We start from the raw sequence: 19,782 nt of genomic DNA, 5'->3' as shown, positions 1-19,782 counted from the left end.
TGGGGCAGACTTGTTCTGAAGCGGAGACCGCGTATCAGCAAGCGCAATGTAGAACGACCTCCAACCTGCTGGACTGACGAACTTAAAAAGATAGAGGGATGTGGGTTGATGAGAAAGGCGGAGGATCGTGCGTGGTGGCGCGGTCTTGGGAAGGCCTATGTCCAGCAGTGGACGCAAACAGGCTGATTGATTGATTGATTGAACGCTAGACGAATAGACCGACGAATAGGACGTGCAGCACAAAACCGTGGGTCCCTGGATTGTGAATCCTAAGCTATACCTTCGAATGCTTACCTATCTCTGACTATACCAGCAGTAAACATCCATTGGTTGAAACAACAAAAGGCCAGTTCCTAGTTCAACCAATTAAAATTTAAATATTCTGTCATTATAGAATCAATATCAAAAGAACATCATTTGAATAAACCAATTATAATGTTTTTGAAAAAGAGGAACACGTAAGGGTCGATTTATACTAGCACCTAATTCGCGCGGATTTCTTAAATTGAACACACCATATTGAGTATATTGAGTATTGACCTCTATCTCCATATGTAAAGCACCTTTAATCGAGAAATAAAATGAAATAGAATTCGCGCAAATTACCGCGAATTCTTCATCAGGGCTAGAAGTCTGTGTTTTACATGATGGAGATAGAAGTCAATATATGCTGTGTTAAATTTTAGAAATCCGCGCGAATTCGCTGCTAGTATAAATCGACCCTAACGGCATACTGTTTATGTTCAACGCTGCTAAATAAAATTAATGTAAGGACGTAGATAAAAAAAAAATACTCTGACAAAACCCGCTGTTCACGTCAACCAACACTATCAATTACGTAAACGCGTTGCATATATGGAAGTTACAGTTTGTAGTAGATAACATAATAGCCAGTCGTCTTATCACCGTCGCTTTACGTACCTCATGCTGTTAAGAAGTGAGGTTATCATCGCTGTACCCTGTGCTTATGTTATAGGAATATCCACTAATACACGAGCTCTTTAACACCGATTAAGTTATCAACGCAAACACAGACGGACGGAACGAACTGACAGACAGTTTTCCTCAAATAACGCTATTATTGTCTCGTCGTGTCTGGAGCTATATTGTGCCTTTGACTAATTGAAGCGGGCTATGTCGTTTTGGTCTGGGGCGAAAAATCACAAGGCATGCAAGCTGAAATACCTCACGTGGTTTAATCAGCTGATAAACGTTAGGCGTCTGGCGTTCTTCCAGCCGGTGTTTGTAATATCATAAATATGTTTAAAACGATGAAACAGCTATCACGCGATCTAGGAGTTATGTCAAAACTCCGACATCGTATGACAAACATTCTCATGCAGAGAAAAATGAGTCGCCGCACAAGTAGTCTGGTGGTCAATTTTACCGGTTGACATAAACTATGTATTTTTTTTATTTAAAAGGATATAAGATAAAAAGTGGATTTGATAAAGTTTGTAAGTCTGTAAGTGCTGCCTTCGCGCGGCACCTTCACCACACATTAGAAGGCGCCCTAAGACTTCGCCTCGCAGGGATTCTAGGGGCTCGATGCCAGACAGGTACTTCTAACTTTGGAAGATAAGTGCGTTTTGAGCAATTAATTATGTCATTTGCTTTAATGGTGAAGGAAAACATTGCCAGGAAACCTGCATGCCTGAGAGTTCTCCATAATAATCTCAAGGATGTGTGAAGTTTGCCGATCCGCACTTTTCTGAAGTGGTGGACTATGGCGTAAACCATTCTCATTCTATGTGGGCCTATACGACGAAGTCGCGGGCATATCTAGTTTAATACGAATGTTTATCTGTTACCTAATTAGGATTCTGTTCAAACATTGTAATAGTCGTAAATTTTATAGGACCTAAGACGGTAGGTACGTAATGAGGGATCCACGGAATAAATTTTACGATCCCTCCTTTTACGATGCCAAATTAATTCAGATCGATTGAATTTAATAGCATTATCAAAATCAAGGCAATACGTTATTATTTAGCTTTTCTTCCTGATTCATGAAGTGGCGATCATAATAAGTTCATTTCTCATGCACTTCAAAAAAACCAGCTAAGTGCGAGTCAGACTTGTGCACCGAGGGTTCCGTGATCGGGTATTATTTCCGACATTTTGCACGATAAACCATAAACCATTACTTTGGCTTGCCGTAGACAACTAAAAAGCGCTCTTTCCAAGAATAGCGTATCAAAGATTGGTAAAACATATTATAAGTTATCAAAGAGTAAATGTAGCGGATAGTGGATACGCGAATTACTTGCATTATATAACTTATCACTAAATGTTTTATTATATTTTCTTTAAATATTCTCTATTGTAGTTGCGATGATAAGATAAAATATGTATGAACGGTAGAATATCTTTTTATCTTACGAGCGTTAATAAAGTACGCCGGCACAAGCTAATATTCAATGAAACATGAAACAGGAAATTGAAATAGAGAACAAATTGTTTGAGTCAAGCCAAAACTATCATTAACAAGGGTCATATAGGAGTTACTTTCGAATGATAAAACGCCACAAAGTTCACCTGTCATGACCATTACCTTTGGAACCCAGCATCAACACATGTTATCACTGTAAAGCCACAGAAGTAGATAAGATGACGATTAATGTTATAATACCTAATATAATAATTTAAATGCGAAGTTAGACAATAAAATATAATATACAGATGCAGAGAATATCTAAAACTTAGATGACAGCTATGGACTAAGAGCCCGCGAGGGCCAGACCTTCTTTATTTTTACGAAGCTGTGATAGAACGTCCGCCTCCTAATCGGAGGTCGGGGGTTCAATCCCGGGCACGCACCACTAGCTTTTAAGTTATGGACGTTTTAAACAATTAAATATCACTTGCTTTAACGGTGAAGAAAAACATCGTGAGGAAACCTGCATGCCTGAGAGTTCTCCATGTGCTCAAAGGTGTGTCAAGTCTGCCAATCCGCATTGGGCTAGCGTGGCAGACTATGGCCTAAATCCTTCTCATTCTGAGAGGAGACCCGTACTCAGTAGTGGGGCGGAAATGAGTTGATCATGATGATGATGGTTTTAACGATCGGCGACTATGAAGTTAGGATCATGATGGCTTTGGGAGATAACAGATTTTGTACACCGTTGTTACCTGTTATCTCCCAAAGCCATCATGATTCAAACTACTAGCTTACTCCGTGTAAACATTGAACAGAATAGAGAGACATATCTATACTAATAAATAAAATTGGAGTGTTTGTCTGTAGTTTCGTAACAACTACCTCATATGAAGCTCATATGGTTATTTGAACGATACCATAACTGAATCACACGTTTTTTAAATATTTGTCTGTCTGTATGTTTGAACGGGCTAATCTTTGGAACGGCTGAACCGATTTAGACGGGATTTTCATAGACAAGTAGAGGATTGACCAGGGAGTAACATAAGCTACTTTTTTTAGAAACCTAAATGCACGCGGGCGAAGTTGCGGGCTAGTATTATATAAGAAGAAGAAAAAGATAGTTATAAAGTTTAGGTATATAAATATCAGTAAATTGCAAGCTTGCTAATTTTGAAGTGAAAACTTCTTGTGTTTTGAAACTCTATGAATCGAAGAAGCGATACTAAAACAGACAAACACATACATCCATCCCCATCTATTATATGTAGGTCTACTAGAATCACTACCCATATTATAAATGCAAATGTGTGTTTGTTTGTTGTTTAACTTCTACCGCGTGTGTACTGCACACATGTTTTTTAATCACGACGCGACGTTTGAATTTAGACTTACATAAAGTCTTCTAGATCAACCACATTGGTGTACTGACACGCCTGACCATCAACGTTGTAACACATGCTATTGTAATCCCATTCTGGTCTTTGACGGCATGGTAGATCGGTCTGAAAATCTGGCACTGCTTGAGCGTACACATGTTGTTCTGGCATTTGGTGGCAAGCTAGACGGGTCCGAAACTGGTGCACTGGTTGCGTATACGCTACATTTTGTTCATAGTACTGTTGATGAGGTATATTATGAACATAATTGGTTCTATTATAGCACTGCACTGAGAAATCACTATAGCCATTGTACACATCGTAATTGCACGAACTGTTCACTGACTGTCTGGACCATTGACTGGCCATAGGACACTGCAGGTTCCATCCTGTCTCTTCGAAATTGCCGACAACAGGGCATTGCTGTATGAGAGGTTCGTCGTTCACAAACATACTCGTTTGATTTGGACATAAATGAACTATTAAAACAGTCCATCGGGCTACATAATCATCGAGCGACTGATAGCAGCAAAGATGTGCTTATCTTACCCGCTATACTGGCATGGTAGCAAAATTGATACCTAACCACACTCTTGCTAGATAACGCAGCGCTTGCTGGATTAATTTCATACCTATCTGTCGAACGTTAATGATATGAATTCTGAAGTTTTACCATAACTTGGAAATTCACATTGTAGACGTTTGTACGGATGAAGCAATTGATTCTATGAATCACCTTTAATGCAGCCGAAAATGCCCAAGAACTTGGCAAAGTCTACTGCCATGCACCTTGCTTTACTTTTACTCATTGCTCGAGAATCAAGAAGAACCTAGTTATTATATTATCGGATGGACTTCCTCAGATGTGTATTATTCCGGCCTTGACTGTCGAGACTTGACAAGATACACCCATCAATTTGATTTGAGTTTAAAATATATTCCTGATGAATATCGCTTTTTAACACAACATATTATATACAAGAATACTGTTTATCAGTGATAATAACAATTGCATTTTGTTCTTGATATGGTTGTCATCTAGCTGGCGTGTTCTACATCACCTACTTACCAACAATTTTGATATTCATGAGAAACTAAAGACAACCATAGAAGTCGGAAGACAACCACCCCGTTTGACCGAAGACATCACCAAGCTTGCGGGGAAAACTTGGAGGAGGCTCGCCCAACACCGAGATGAGGCCTATGTCCAACAATGGACAAATAAGGGCCAATAGAGAAGAAGAAGAGAAGCTATAGGTCCTTTCCTTCCCCTCTACTACCTCTACTTACAAAGTTACATGCTATGTTACTCTCTTCTCTATCTGATTTCGTCAGTACTTCCATGATTGCGTAAAACATTTTATTTAATAAAAGATAGTTACGTAAACGAAGTCACATGTATCTACAAGTTTACAATAAGAGCACTAAAAAGAATTGTCATTGCTAAGTGCCGACAAAGTGAGACTGTGACTTTTATTCGTAGAGGTTAAAAAATCTACTTATCTTGGGATATATTGGCATTATCTGTTGATTGTTATCAAGATATATCACCTATCACTACATTGGCTAGTGGTCTATCACTCACCACCCATATTATAGTGTGTTTGTTTGTTGGTTTGTCCTTCAATCACGTCGCAACGGAGCAAAGGCTCGACATGATTTTTCGCAGAAGGTTTCAAATTTTAATCAATCAAAGTCATTTTATCACTCAAACTCCAGTGATAAAATTTTGATTTAGGTCTTAATAATTCTAAATAAATTTTGAATTTGAATTTATTATACTTTCCTCAAATTTAAAATGCTTAAATTATAAAGCTACCACAATTTTTTTATTAGGTACTTTATTAAACACAACCAGTTTGTCTCAAACATAAAACACCTAAGTACCTGTATTTTTTTATTAGATACTTTATTAAGTACAACCATTTTGTTCTTAAGTCCTTGTAAGGAAATCGAGGACAACACGTTGTAATTAATGTCGTTAGATGTGTTTTTCTTGCAATTTGTAGTAGCATCGTCATTGGGGGCAAAGTTTCAAAAACTTGTTGACTGGACTTTGTCATATTGAAATTAATTAAGTAGGTACTCAAGTGATAAGTTTTAATATAAATATATATTTTTTCTTTTTTCTATAAGAACTGTTAAAATCTTTTCTAATTAGGTTATTTACCAAACCAAATTATTCTATCGTTATCATTATCAATTACGAAGTATTATCATTCTTATTCCTCGTAATCGCCGTCGTAGAAAAATCGTCTTTCCTTGAGTTTTGGATCGTTGAAGCTAAGCAAAGAGTTTTTACCCTTCCATGATCATCCCATCACCAGTTCCTGAACATGGGTCTCCTCTCAAAATGAGAAGGGTTTGGCCATAGACTGGCCAAGGGGATTGACAGACTTCACACACCTTTGAGAAAATTATGAAGAACTCTGAGGCATGCAGGTTTCCTCACGATCTTTTCCTTTACCGTTAAAGCAAGTGATATTTAATTGATTACAACGCACATAACTCGGAAAAGTTTAAGGTGCGTGCCCGGGATCGAATCCCCGACCTGCCGAATAGGAGGCGGACGTCATATACACTAGGCTATCACAGCTTTTTATAACTCTTTAAGATAGTTAGATAAAAAATTTATTGCACACAAAACATGAAATAATCAACACAAAAGGAAGAAAAAAAAAAAAAAACTAGAAACAACTGTACGCAAAGGCGGCCTTATTGCTCAGAGCAATCTCCACCAGACAACCTTTGCCTTAAGATAGGTTAAGGTTAAGGAATAACGCCAGCTATATGGAAAAACTCATGGTCACTGGTAATAAGTCCCAAAGGAAAGAGATCCCGCGGACGTAGCCCGATACGTTGGTCAGACCAAAAAGAGTTTGATTGGTTAATATTCAAATGAGAACCAATCTACATTTTTATGGAGGACGCTGAAGAGCGCTAGAGAAACCATCTTTCAACCATTTATTCTTTTTTTGTTTTATGCTTCTTACGGTCTTTATCGGCTACCTATAGTCAATTATTTTGAAAATGCACCTGATGGGATAAATTTATAGCCTAAATTATAGTGGCGTAAAACCGCGAAAATAATTAATAATTAAAAATACAATTACTTAAAGCTCTCTAGATATAATAACAGATACAGTAGAGATACGGGTTTATATAAAGTCAGTCGTATGGCCCTTTGACAATGCGGAATAGCGGATTAAAAATTGACAAGGTTACTATAAATCAAGTAGGTAAATTATAAGCGTTTATTAACTTAAAGTTTGGTGAATATTAAGTAAACCGGAAGTACCTACTAAAACGTATTCTAAATTATAAATAATGCAACGTAAATCGTAATACATACCTATCTACGGTAAATAAGACCGTTATCTGGGTGAGTGTTGTGGGTAGGTAGGTACTAGGTATATACCTACTTAACTGGGAAAAAGAAAAACCCCAACCACATATTAAGTAATATCCATACCAGAGAAATCCTAATAAGAATTTTCCTAAGTCTGCACCTTTAGACCGACTAAAAAGAACACCCTGTACATAGGTACAGTGTTCTTTCCCAGTTCTTATATAAATCTATTATTTTCTAAGTAGATAGATATATGGATATCTACTAAGAAAATAATTGATTCATATAAGAACTGGTAGGTACCCAGCACAAGCTATATATACCTACTTATCTCGCGGTTACTAACAGTTCACTTGCTTAGCAATAAATTAGAATTTAAACAAATGTTTAAGACTACAGGATGCCCGCGACTTCGTCCGCGTGGATTTCGGGTTTTAAAGATCCGATGGGAACTATTTGATCTTCCGGGTTAAAATGCCTATGTCAATTACAGGGACGCAAGCTACATCGCTACCAAACATACAAATCGGTTAAGCGGATGGGTTTTTTAGGAATCCCGTGGGAACTCTTAGATTTTCCGGGATAAAAAGTAGCTTATGTCCATCCCCGGGAAATAAGCTAACTCTGTACCCGTCATGATTGGTTAAACTGTTGGGCCGTGAAAAGGTAGCACACAGACAGACAGACAGACAGACAGACACACTTTCGCATTTATAATATTAGTATGGAAATATGCATATTGTCAAAACAACATTAAAATTTGTAACAATAATTAAGAACCAGTTTAACATAACACGAGTCTGCATGTTCCAATTCGACGTGAACATCGGCCTTTATGGTTCAACGAACTCTTTAGAATATTCTGGCACTTCACAACATATCAAGTAGATATATTATCGTCACTGCAGCTATTTCATGAAGAATTTCAACCTTCATTATTGGCTACAAAATTGTATTGCATTTCGAAGTAGGTACCTAACTAGCAAGTGTGTTTCAATAGTTCGAATGTGTATATCCATCCATGCTATCCATACTTCCAGTTCCATACTAATATTATAAATGCGAAAGTGTGTCTGTCTGTCTGTCTGTTTGTCTGCTAGATTTTCACAGCCCAACAGTTTAATCGATTTTGATGAAAGGTACAGAGTTAACTTACATCCGGGAAACTAACATAGACAACTTTTTATCCCAGAAATTCAAAGAGTTCCCACGGGATTTTTAAAAACCTAAATCCACGCGGACGTAGTCGCGGGCATCATCTAGTTATTAATATGTATAATATTTATCATTATATACCAACTTTCAAATTTACTGTTTTGAATGTGAGTGGTAAAGAAGGCTGTTTTTATGCAACAAAACAATGCAACTTCGGGAATGCGATCCTTTGGAATGTAAAAAGGATCGCATGCTTGAATAAAATTGGGGAGCTGTGAACAAAATGGAGTAGTTGCACGAAATTATTATTAAAAGAAAAGCAAAAAACCAAAAACTTAGTGTAAGCTGTTAAAAAGCTTTACTGTAATTGTACCGTTTTAGAAGTCAATTTTAGGCCGTTTTGCTTAGAAATGAGTTCAAATTTGTATTCAATTTCAGTGATCGAAATCATGAATGAACTTTGGACTCCAGATTTGCAGTCAGACACAATACTCCCAATAGACCCAAGTCTGAGCAAATTCAAAGTAGGTACGCCTGTATAGTTAGGGCTTTTAGTTCAATCAAAATAAAGAATACGAAGATCCCATAGGAGTCGTTGAGAGTTGGGGTTTTAGTGTTATACCTAGACTAGCTGATGCCCGCAGCTTCGCCCGCGTGGATTAGTCAGATCCCCTGCAGCATCAGGATTGAGGAGTTGGAGAAGTTTTAAAAACGTGTGATTCAGTTATGGTATCGTTCCAATAACCTTATGACCTTAATATGCGGTAGTTATTTCGAAATTACAGACAGACACTCCAATTTTATTTATTAGTATTAGTATAGAGTATAGATATAGATTAAGCCCTAGCTGAATTGAAGAAACATTTTTTAATTTCTTGTGCTTCCATCAGTGAGACATTAATTGTGGGATACCTACTTCCAAAGAGATAATTTGGTTCCGACTTCCAAAGCATAGGGATTGGAATGTCTGAGAATTTTTTATGCTATTTCCATTGACCTCATTGGCTAGGAACCTGTGAACTACGCAACAAAATATATGAGTGTTATAAACATTTCCGTGATTCAATTCATTCACACCTTTTAAAAGAACAAAAATTTGTTTACGTTCAGCCAACGTGTTGATTTCATTCTGTAGCTCCACCTAAATGAATAGGTATTGATCTTTATCTTTAGTATATGTGAAGCGAACATACTTAAATCGAAGTATGAAGTTTCTCTGAAATTCATGTGTTTTACTTTTGTTAATTACAATTTTTTAATTGTTCATCGGACATCAAATTCGCCTTTAATAAGATAGACTTTTAATAAACTATACAGTTATCTATAATTTGTAGCGTCATCTAGATTATTTTGTTAGTGAGGCGATCGACTAACATAATAATTTAACCAGTTAGGTAGGTATATATAACGTATCCTTCCAAAGTACGGAACCTTAGGAGTGCGAATTAGACTTGCACTTGGCCGATGTTTTTACTTATGCTATTTATTGGCTTTTTAAAGTCACGCTAATTAATAGGGTTCCGTTTCTCCAGAGAAAATAGGCACCCTTATAGGATCATTTCGTTCGAAGTGGTCCCTGTCAGTGTGTCATGAATCATGAGTAAAGACCAGTCAAGGGATTCAAAACCTATGGGGTAGATACATCATACACACTTCCCGTTGATCTAGAATCATGTTTAGCAGGACTATAACTAGCAATTTCTTAGGACAAGTAAAGGGAAATCTAAAAACCCTGAATTGTGGTTACATCACACAAAACAAATTGTTATTTCTTGTACGAAGTTACGGAACGCTTCGTCTGTGAATCCGACTCGCACCTGACCGGCTTTTTTATTTTTCTCAATGTGTAGGTGTTTCTGAATACATGTGCATAGCATTCCAGAAAATATCAATTTCAAAGCATTTTCAAAGCAGTAAACATTGAAAAGTTATTTCTGATGCATTTTTTAGATACAAACAAACGATGATACCAGCTGTAGGTACCTATTCAGAATAGCCCGAGTCAACGAACTTTGATTGCAACTTTATTCGGCCCGCGAAACATTTAACTGATTAACTAGGGACGACTCTATCTACTCTAGTTATTATGCTACTACACAGAACTCTACCTACATTTGAACTGCATTGACCGCCCGGTTAAGGACGTTTTTTAACTTTAAAGTTAAAGTAACTGCAAAGTTACCTACCAAGCAGGCATTAAAAAGGATGACCGAAAAATAACTAAGACCTGTAGCTGTTTTAGCTTTTCATTTAAGTAGGTACAGCGTACTTAAGTGGATACTTAATTAACTTAGTATTTCGTATTGTTATGATAAAACTAACAATTGTTGTTTTCACTATAATTTAACTAAGTACCTATGTTGCAAGTAGGATTTTCCTAGGAGATTTCCAAGCTTTGAGTTTTTCCTACGAAATAAAACTGTAAATATTTTTGGATCGGCCGAGTTTTAAAGCTTATCTTGTCATCTCTATGCAGAGATTAAAGTAGACAAGGCTGAGCTGTCGTAGGGGATTACGATTCTATAGTTAGAAACTTGATACCTACATTATGGAATAATAATATGAGTAGGAATTATGTTGCTGTTGTGAGCAAGGACATAACCAAATGAGTACAGATGATAATATAGACATATCAAGTATACCTACACTGCGTATAACCATTCTGAGTATTATTTTTAACCGACTTCCAAAAAAGGAGGAGGTTCTCAATTCGTCGGGATCTTTTTTTTTTTATGTATGTTCCCCGATTACTCAAAGACCCCTGGACCGATTTGGAAAATTTTTTTTTGTTTGAAAGTGTATACTGTGCAGGTGGTCCCATATAAATTTGGTAAAGATCTGATGAATATCTTCGGAGATGGAGAACAGAACTCCTCAATGGATAAGAGCAAATTGCTCGCGATCACTGTAATAGCTTAGTAAACAGTAGGGTTTTAACTGGGCCTAGCATATTATAGTACAGTGGGGCCACTAAAAATTGTGAAATAAAAAATTTTCAAAAGAAAAATAAAACCGACTTCAAAAACCAAAAACACTAAAAAGTAGAAAATAATTTTTGTTTAGCTACACGTGTAATGTACCTAGGTATGAAGTCGGGCGAGCTTCACTCTTGGATTTCTAATTTTGTTTTAATATGCTCGCTCGACTTCATACCTAGGTACATTACATTTTACAATTATTTTCTACTTTTTAGTGTTTTTGGTTTTTGAAGTCGGTTTTATTTTTCTTTTGTTTTTTTTTTTATTATTGATAAATAAACTGTGGGCCGATTCCGAAAACCCTGCTTCAATCATTTACAAAATCGCAATTGTTGTGATTGGCTGAATTTATGCTATTCTTGTTGCAACAATGCATTGTAGCCAATAGTGAGCGAGCGTCAAGCAATCAGAGGTGATTGCGATCGTGATATTGTAGCTGTCATTCTACCGCAATCGAGCTGCCGATTTACTTACCGAAATTACACTGACAAGCTCACACAAAAATGTATTATTTTATATATAATGTAAAGTAAAGTAAATTTAAAGACAATGTTAAATACGGCGGAACACATAGAATCTGATACAAACATACAGACATACTTAGATTGCAAAAATCATAACCCTTCATTTTTGGCTTTGCCTAGCTAAATTTATATTTATATTATAAAAAACCTCATATTTGGTAAACATGGCCACTCCAATCGTTATCAAATCAGATGTGACGTACGTCGGAATTGATAAACTGAATCATACCTACTTTAAAGATACAATAAGATTCGGTAACTACTTGCCTGATGATGATGATGTGTCAAAATTATCATAGTAGGTACCTACTAGCTGTCAGTTTAACAAACGCCCGCGGCTTCGTTTGGCAAAAATTTAAATCCTCTTTATTCACTATCCCGTGGGAATTTCGAAAAATCCAGCCTTTTCTTCTCTCTGGGCTAGATTCCGCACTTAAACGTTTCCGTCTGTTGTGCGTTAAATCCAGCCTTATTCATTGTCAAATCAATGATATGCCTATCTCCCCTTCGTAGTAGGTTTTCTTAATAATAAGTGATGATTTGAAATTATAGGAAAATCAACTTCATAGGTTCACTAACTATTCTAAGTGGGCAGGAAGAAACCTAAATAGTTATTACGGAATGTGTAAATCCCCGCCAATAATGCAGTGTTGTTATTATGATTGAAATATTTCCGATGAACTCTGAAATAACTAAGTAAATTCAATTTAAATACTTACCTATTTAATAAATACTTAAATATTTATTTACTTAGTTCGAATAATTTCCTTATTAAAAAAACGACTGCCCTTCCAAAAAATTAACTAAAAAGTAAATTTTTTTTCTGTATTGTTTTTATTTAAAATATAGAGTACTAGAAGATGCCCGCGGCTTCGCCCGCGTGGATTTTGGTTTTTTAAAATCCCGTGGGAACTCTTTGATTTTCCGGGATAAAAAGTAGCCTATGTCCTTCCACGGGATGTATCCCATGTCTGTACCAAATTTTATTCAAATCAGTTCAGCGGTTGGGCCGTGAAAACGTAGCAGACAGACAGACAGATAGACAGACAGACAGACAAACACACTTTCGCATTTATAATATTAGTATGGATTTAACATATAGTGTCACTCGCGAAAATTTAAGGATTTTAACGATACCCCATACACACTGCATTTAGAAGTTATAGTGGAATAGAAAAACAATACATGTACAATACATATTACACACATGAACTCACACTACACTCCTTTTTTTTGGGCAGTCATGTAAAAATAGCTAATCTCACTTGTGAAAAGCAAGTCAATTTAGTTGAAATTAATTATTTTTAAGTTTAATCGCAGTTTATGAGTCAGGTAATTAACAGGAAAATGCTATCTCTGGCTATTTCAAGAAAACAGAAGTTCTCAGAACATATTTTATCTAGTAATAAAAAACCGTTATTTGAGTGATGAATATTATTAGAAAGCTGTACATAATAAGATATTATAATGATATAACTAAATACAAGTGTAAATTAAAAATTTATAACACCCCCGACGATCCAAAGTATCTGAGTTTTCCAAAACATCATTTTGAAATAAATAATTATGTATTTAGGCAACGTCCATCTTGACAGCTTGACATTTGTCTATTGACATAATATTATGAACCTAACGGTTATCTAACCTTCTTTTCTACAAGAAAACTAGAAAAGAGCTGATAACTCTTAAACGGCTGAACCAATTTTTTTAGATTATAGCTAAGAACACTCTCGATCAAGCCACCTTTCAAACAAAAAAACTAAATTAAAATCGGTTCATTCGTTTAGGCGCTACGATGCCACAGACAGATACACAGATACACAGATACACAGATACACAGACACACAGATACACAGATACACACGTCAAACTTATAACACCCCTCTTTTTGGGTCGGGGGTTAAAAAGAGGGCATATGAATCATGACAGATCATATGTAATCAAGTTACTACAATATTTATTATATTGACAATAGCTACCAATGAGAAAAAAAGCAACTGCCCAGTTTCTTGCTGGCTCTGCACAGTGGAATCTACTTTTTGGACCTTCAGTACAGTCTTGACATATTAAAAGTAGCTTAAATTATTGTCGTACATGAAATAACTAAATTAATTGTATTTTAATTTGTTTATTCAGAAAAAAATTACTCATTAACTAGTTACCAGCGAACAATACACAGTTATAGCAGACTTTTAGGTAACCACTGAAACTCAGCTTTATTTACTTATACTGAGCTAAAATTTAATGGAATCAAATCAAAATTTATTAAGTAATTTCATGTTTGTTAACTGTATAAAAAGGCTTTAGCTTAGCTGCAATCACACAGATCAATAGATGAGGTATATGCCTAAGGTTGAGTGCACCTGTTTAGTCTTCTTTCTAATATAGGACAATTAGAGTCTCTTAAAATGATACATCTGCAACTCTGCTACTGGTTCTACACGGGAATGAAATCACAAAATCTGAGTTCCCACAGGATTTTAAAAACCTAAATCCACGCGGACATAGTCGCAAGCATCATCTAGTAATTTATAAATTCTGATTAAAATAGTTAAAAAAATAGACTGTTATTTAATCCAATATAAATGAACCTTGTTCTTGTCACTGATAGGAAAGTTATGTAATACTAATAAGTCACAAGACAATCATTAGATTAATTTATAAAACTAGTTATTGCATAGCAATAACAGGTACATTCAAAATTAAGCCCGCACCCAAACAGAAAAGATGGGTGGTCTATTTATTTTATTCTATTGGTAAGTGACATTCTCTTTAAGATGGTTGAATTTGGAAGGAGTGCTTTATCAACTTTAATAAATTGTTAAAGTTTAAGGGTGTCTGCCAGGTTGCTGCTATGATACTAAGTGTCTGGCAATGTATGATGTGATTTCTAATAAGTGAAGAAAATATAAAAAATTAAACTTTATTCTTTGATGAAAGATTTTGTACATCTTTGTTACTGTTATCTGTCAAAGCCACGATGATCATTCCTACATAAATATTGGGGCCAATGTGCATAGAAACTTTCAGCTTTTATAAAATAATGAAGGTCTGGCCCTCGTGGGCTCTTGGTCCAAAATAAAAAAGATTGCATTGCAGAGATAGTACGTCTAGGATGTATGTATTATATCATACAAGAAATTTACGTAAGTGATAATATGCAATCTCAAACTGAAAACATCCAATTGTATTGTACTCTTTGAGCAGTCTATGAGTCTGATTTTGGGTATTTCGATCATACAACATTTAAACTTAGGCACTTTGGGATGCTCTTAATAAGAAGATACGTTTCAGTTCTCACATGTAACGAAACTAAAAAAGTTACCTCTATAAAATGATAACAATGCAAACAAACAACCTTTTTTTGACTACTTTTATCAATGGTTACATATGCGCGTTAACTATACGTAAACTTTTTAATTCAGCACAATTCATGATTGAAAAGGTTAGTATCAGCAAGGTATCAGCTTATTTAAATAGAAAGAATTTGAATGACAGGTAAAATAAAGAGAAAGTTTCCAGGGACAAATAAATAACAGGAAAACGTAATGATAAGGTTATGTGTAAATTGGGTACATGAAACAAGAATAAATTATTTAATTCATGAGATTATTACAGCAACTAGAGACAAATCTTACCTTCTTTTTTGATTTGCAGGTTTCGAAGCCATTTCGGATTATATGATAGTGTCACTACTATGAAACTTGGCGATATGAGCACAATCTTAGAACACTGCTAAGGAGAGTAACATATCGCTTTTCACGAGTATATTTATGGATTTGTTCCGTTGAAAGTCACAATTTTATTTCACAAATCACAAATTAGGTCATTTTATAAATGCACTACACAAACAAAATACACTTTGTTGTCGTGAACTTGCACAGTGGTAGAAAGAGAAAAATTCATGTCAAAAACAAGATAGACAAACTGACATGAGGTTGCCAGAATATTACAATGAACTATGAGGTTATCACGCAAATCGTGGGGTAGGGTTGTATGAAGGTTGTTAAAATAAATTGGCTATTATTCTTAAAAGACTTTCAAATAACATTTTAAATAAAATCGTAATCAATTATTAAAACATGTCTCGGTATACTTTTAACTTATCAGCACTCAGATTTTATCTATGGTAATTTTATTGTTTCAAAACACTAGAATCCAGAGCTTGTTAGTTTCAGTCCCTGTTCATAGATGGCGCGATTATGTTACTATCTATTTCATTTTACGCAAAGTAAAATGAAGTATCTACCTAGAATTATTTACCATGTACAAACATTAGAATAACTTGTACAGTAAAGTATAGTAGAAAAAAATCACTTTTTACTGTGGTGAATTCAGATAAAAATTTTCTTTTTGCATTGTTTACTTTAAATAAAAATTTATGTTGGTGATTATTTAGACGATGCGTACCAATCGAGCGTACAATGGAACGTAATATCCCTGTTTCCTGTTTCTCAGCCCTACTTTAATTAATAGCTAGTAGATGGCGCTGACAACTTTAAATTTTAAAAATAAATAAGCTTGAAAATTCGAAGTTAGCCCTTGTATAATTAAAAAGAATTTTTTTCAAGACTCTACAGTGCAACTGCAAGGATATGGATAAGCACACGTTAAAATAATATCACCTCGTACAGTGGGCTTATCTTTGTCTTTTTCTTGTCGTCGTTGCACTACTTTAACCTACGAGTGGTAGTTGTGTTTGAATTTCCAAACATGCCATGTTAAAACTTGTAAGAATTGTTATGATAAGAAGAGTACCTATTGAAAGAGTAGGTACTAAAAAGGTAGCCGTAGGTATGGTTCTCGGGTTAGGCTAATAGCTAATAACTGGTCCAGGAGGGACGTATTGCGGCAATGCATACCAGTCGATTGCGTTACTCATAATGCACCATTGACACCAAGTTTAGGCCTCGAGGTCTTGGTCTTTTCGCTTTCTACTTATCTCGGAGAGCATGTTAAGCCGATGCTCCAGGTTATTATTAAAAACATAATCGTTTGTAAGAGTCAAAATCCAAAGAAGTGATCACTTAACAAAATCTGTCTCATTTTAACAAAAAACTTAAATCTGAGCAAAGTTAGACTACGCTCTGTAGATATCAATCTAAGAATCAAAGTTTGTAGAGTAGATTCGTATGCGAAAAGATCTGGGAGCCTAATGGAAAAGGGGTCATGACCCTCATAATGACTTCATCGACATGACATCATTCGGAGAGAAAAACTTGACCCTTTATTTGCCAGACAGGTTGAGGCCCCTTTTGGGACATCCCTGGACCCTGCATCTAAGTACCTACATAGGTATGATAACTCTTTGATAATACAAAGTGTTAAGGTGACCATTGACTCTTATTCACTTGCCACCTACTAAGCATTACGAGGTTGTTTCAATCCATTTATCAAAACAACATTCTTAGATTATTATTCATATCGATGATCGATGGTGAGACGCCATGTCATTGTTCCAAATTGCATAGGGTACCATTTGTAATGGCATCTTATCTCGAACTGCATTGATTAATGTTACCACTTACCAGCGATATGAAGGTAAACCCACTTACCTATAAGTATACTAATTTCTCTCCCTATTCTTATCTCTCCCTGGTCGTGTTGGATTGCCATCCCATCGGACTATGAGAGTGAGGGAATAAAGATTGCACCTGTGTAAATTGCGCACATACTTGTTCACTTTAGACGTTTTGTGAGAGAGCTTATCGATGGACTAGGCATTGTTTGACAGCCGATCGAGTGGCTATGCAATAAGTGACAGAGACGATCAAGGGGTAAGACATCGTTTGATAGAGTCGATCCAGTGACTAGGCTTTGTGTGACAGAGCCGATCGTGGGACTACTGCTAGCTTTATGTGACAGAGCTTACCACAGCAGTAGCAGGGGCGAGGCATTGTTCGACAGAGCCGATCGAGGGCCTAGGCATTGTTTGGCAGAGCCGTGACAGAGCTGATCGAGAGGCTAGGCTTTGTTTAACCGAGCCGATCGAGGGACTAGCTTTATGTGACAGAGCTTACCGAGGGGCGAGGCATTGGTCGACAGAGGCGATCGAGAGCCTAGGCATTGTTTGGCAGAGCCGTGACAGAGCTGATCGAGAGGCTAGGCTTTATGTGACAGCTGATTGAGAGGCTAGGCATAGTTTACACAACCGATTGTTAGCCAGGCGTTATGCGACAAAAGCGATCGAGGCTTTGTGTGACAGAGCCTATCAAGTGGCTCTGCTTTTGTGACAATGACAATTGCGGGGCGTTGAGTAACAGAGACATTTGATCAGCTTGGCGATGTTCGACAGACCCGATAGAGGCACACCGCACGTGGTTTTGTGGTGTGGATTATACTTAATTCCCAATAGACGAGCCAACCAAAGCTTAAGGCGATATTTAAATTGTTACATCGAAATGCATCGAAATGTTGTAACTTTTAGGTAATCATATGGCGGCTCCTTTGTCAATAACACTGTCTATAACCAACAAGGTATTGTGTAACGCCCCTTGGATATGTAAGCTTTTATAATGAAGCATCATTATAAAAATTGTTTTTGTTTATCTATAATTTTGTGATTATTAATACCCGTTTAGAATGTTTGGGCTCGGATCGGGCTATAATAATATTGCTCACGCAATTATATAAAATTACTAGCTGATGCTCGCGACTTCGTTCCCGTGGATATAGACTTTTAAAAATCCCGTGGAAACTCATTGATTTTCTGGGATAAAAGTAGCCTATGTTTAATCCAGGGTATTATCTATCTCCATTACAAATTTCAGCCAAATCCGTCCAGTAGTTTTTGCGTGAAAGAGTAACAAACATCCATCCATACATACAAACTTTCACGTTTATAATACTAACTAATAATAATAATCCCACCAAAAACATTTCATGTAAAAAGTTAGCCAAGACTCACAAGTTCATAATGTTTTCACTGTTAAAAAGTTATGAGATCTCTAGTAGAGCCAAGCCCCTAGCTGATCTTAGATTTGTGCTGGCCATGGGACCTATCCCAAGTCCAAAGTAATATAGCTTTTAAATGTTCTTGACTATATCACATTTATAACAATAAATAACAAATCACTCTACTTACAAGCTCTGATTCTACAAACCCTATATCTTGGTAAAAAAAGTACGGTTTGGCCGTTTAATAACTTTTAACGTTTAATATGTTATGTCATGTAATAGTTTTACGAACATTAAACGGCCAAGCCGTACTTTTTTTACCAAGATATAGGGTTTGTAGAATCAGAGCTTGTAAGTAGAGTGATTTGTTATTTATTGTTATAAATGTGATATAGTCAAGAACATTTAAGAGCTATATTACTTTGGACTTGGGATAGGTCCCATGGCCAGCACAAATCTAAGATCAGCTAGGGGCTTGGCTCTACTAGAGATCTCATAACTTTTTAACAGTGAAAACATTATGAACTTGTGAGTCTTGGCTAACTTTTTACATGAAATGTTTTTGGTGAGATTTCATTTCTTTTTGGCAGGTGCCCTAAATTTTTTTTGGATCTATTTCTTGTAGGTACATCATTTTCATGGCCCACCCCCTATCGTTACCTCTTTTTTTAAAAGCTTTTATTCAACTTGCAATGTACTCGTATGTAAGTATATTTGTTCGGGTGGAATCTTGCAACTCAATTTTGAAGCAGATATACCAAATTTCAGTCTTTTAGGACTTCAGGAAACACAGATACTTGGTACGTTTGATAAATCTGCCACGGACATCTTATCATGTAAACTTTAGTATTCGAGCAACAGATTTTACAGATATGCATCTCATATACGAGGGGATGAAGGGGGACCCGATTTCTTAATTTATCTGTTGTTCATAATTCTTGAAATTTGTACTTAATGCCAAATTTCAGTCTTCTAGGACTTCGGGAAGTACCCTAGAATTACAGACTAGAAGTTTTGACTGTCAATAAATCTGAAACTATAAAAGTTAGACAATTGATACTCAATGCGTTTAATCAATTTGCCAAGGACATCTTATCCTGAAAATATCAGCATTCTAGCG

General features: G+C 36.1%; 1 protein-coding gene across 3 annotated transcripts in view; it reads right to left on the bottom strand.

The window, feature by feature from the left end:
• Positions 1 to 15,729, bottom strand: part of LOC123875242 (hypoxia-inducible factor 1-alpha-like) — a 124,573-nt gene extending 108,844 nt beyond the window's left edge. The window contains exon 1 of one of the 3 annotated variants that reach the window (XM_045920978.1): positions 15,404 to 15,729. In XM_045920978.1, coding sequence (XP_045776934.1) covers positions 15,404 to 15,435 — 32 coding nt within the window. In that variant the 5' untranslated portion in view covers positions 15,436 to 15,729. Of the gene's footprint in view, positions 1 to 3,775; positions 4,282 to 15,403 lie in introns of those variants that run through there. The other 2 variants (XM_045920975.1, XM_045920976.1) reach the window with 2 other exon arrangements.
• Between the last annotated feature and the right edge of the window lie 4,053 nt (positions 15,730 to 19,782).

This window comes from Maniola jurtina, chromosome 19 (assembly GCF_905333055.1).
Source record: "Maniola jurtina chromosome 19, ilManJurt1.1, whole genome shotgun sequence".
In the NCBI taxonomy this organism is placed as follows: domain Eukaryota; kingdom Metazoa; phylum Arthropoda; class Insecta; order Lepidoptera; family Nymphalidae; genus Maniola; species Maniola jurtina.
The sequence above is the reverse complement of the archived record's forward strand: the minus strand, read 5'-3'. Positions and strand labels throughout refer to the sequence as shown.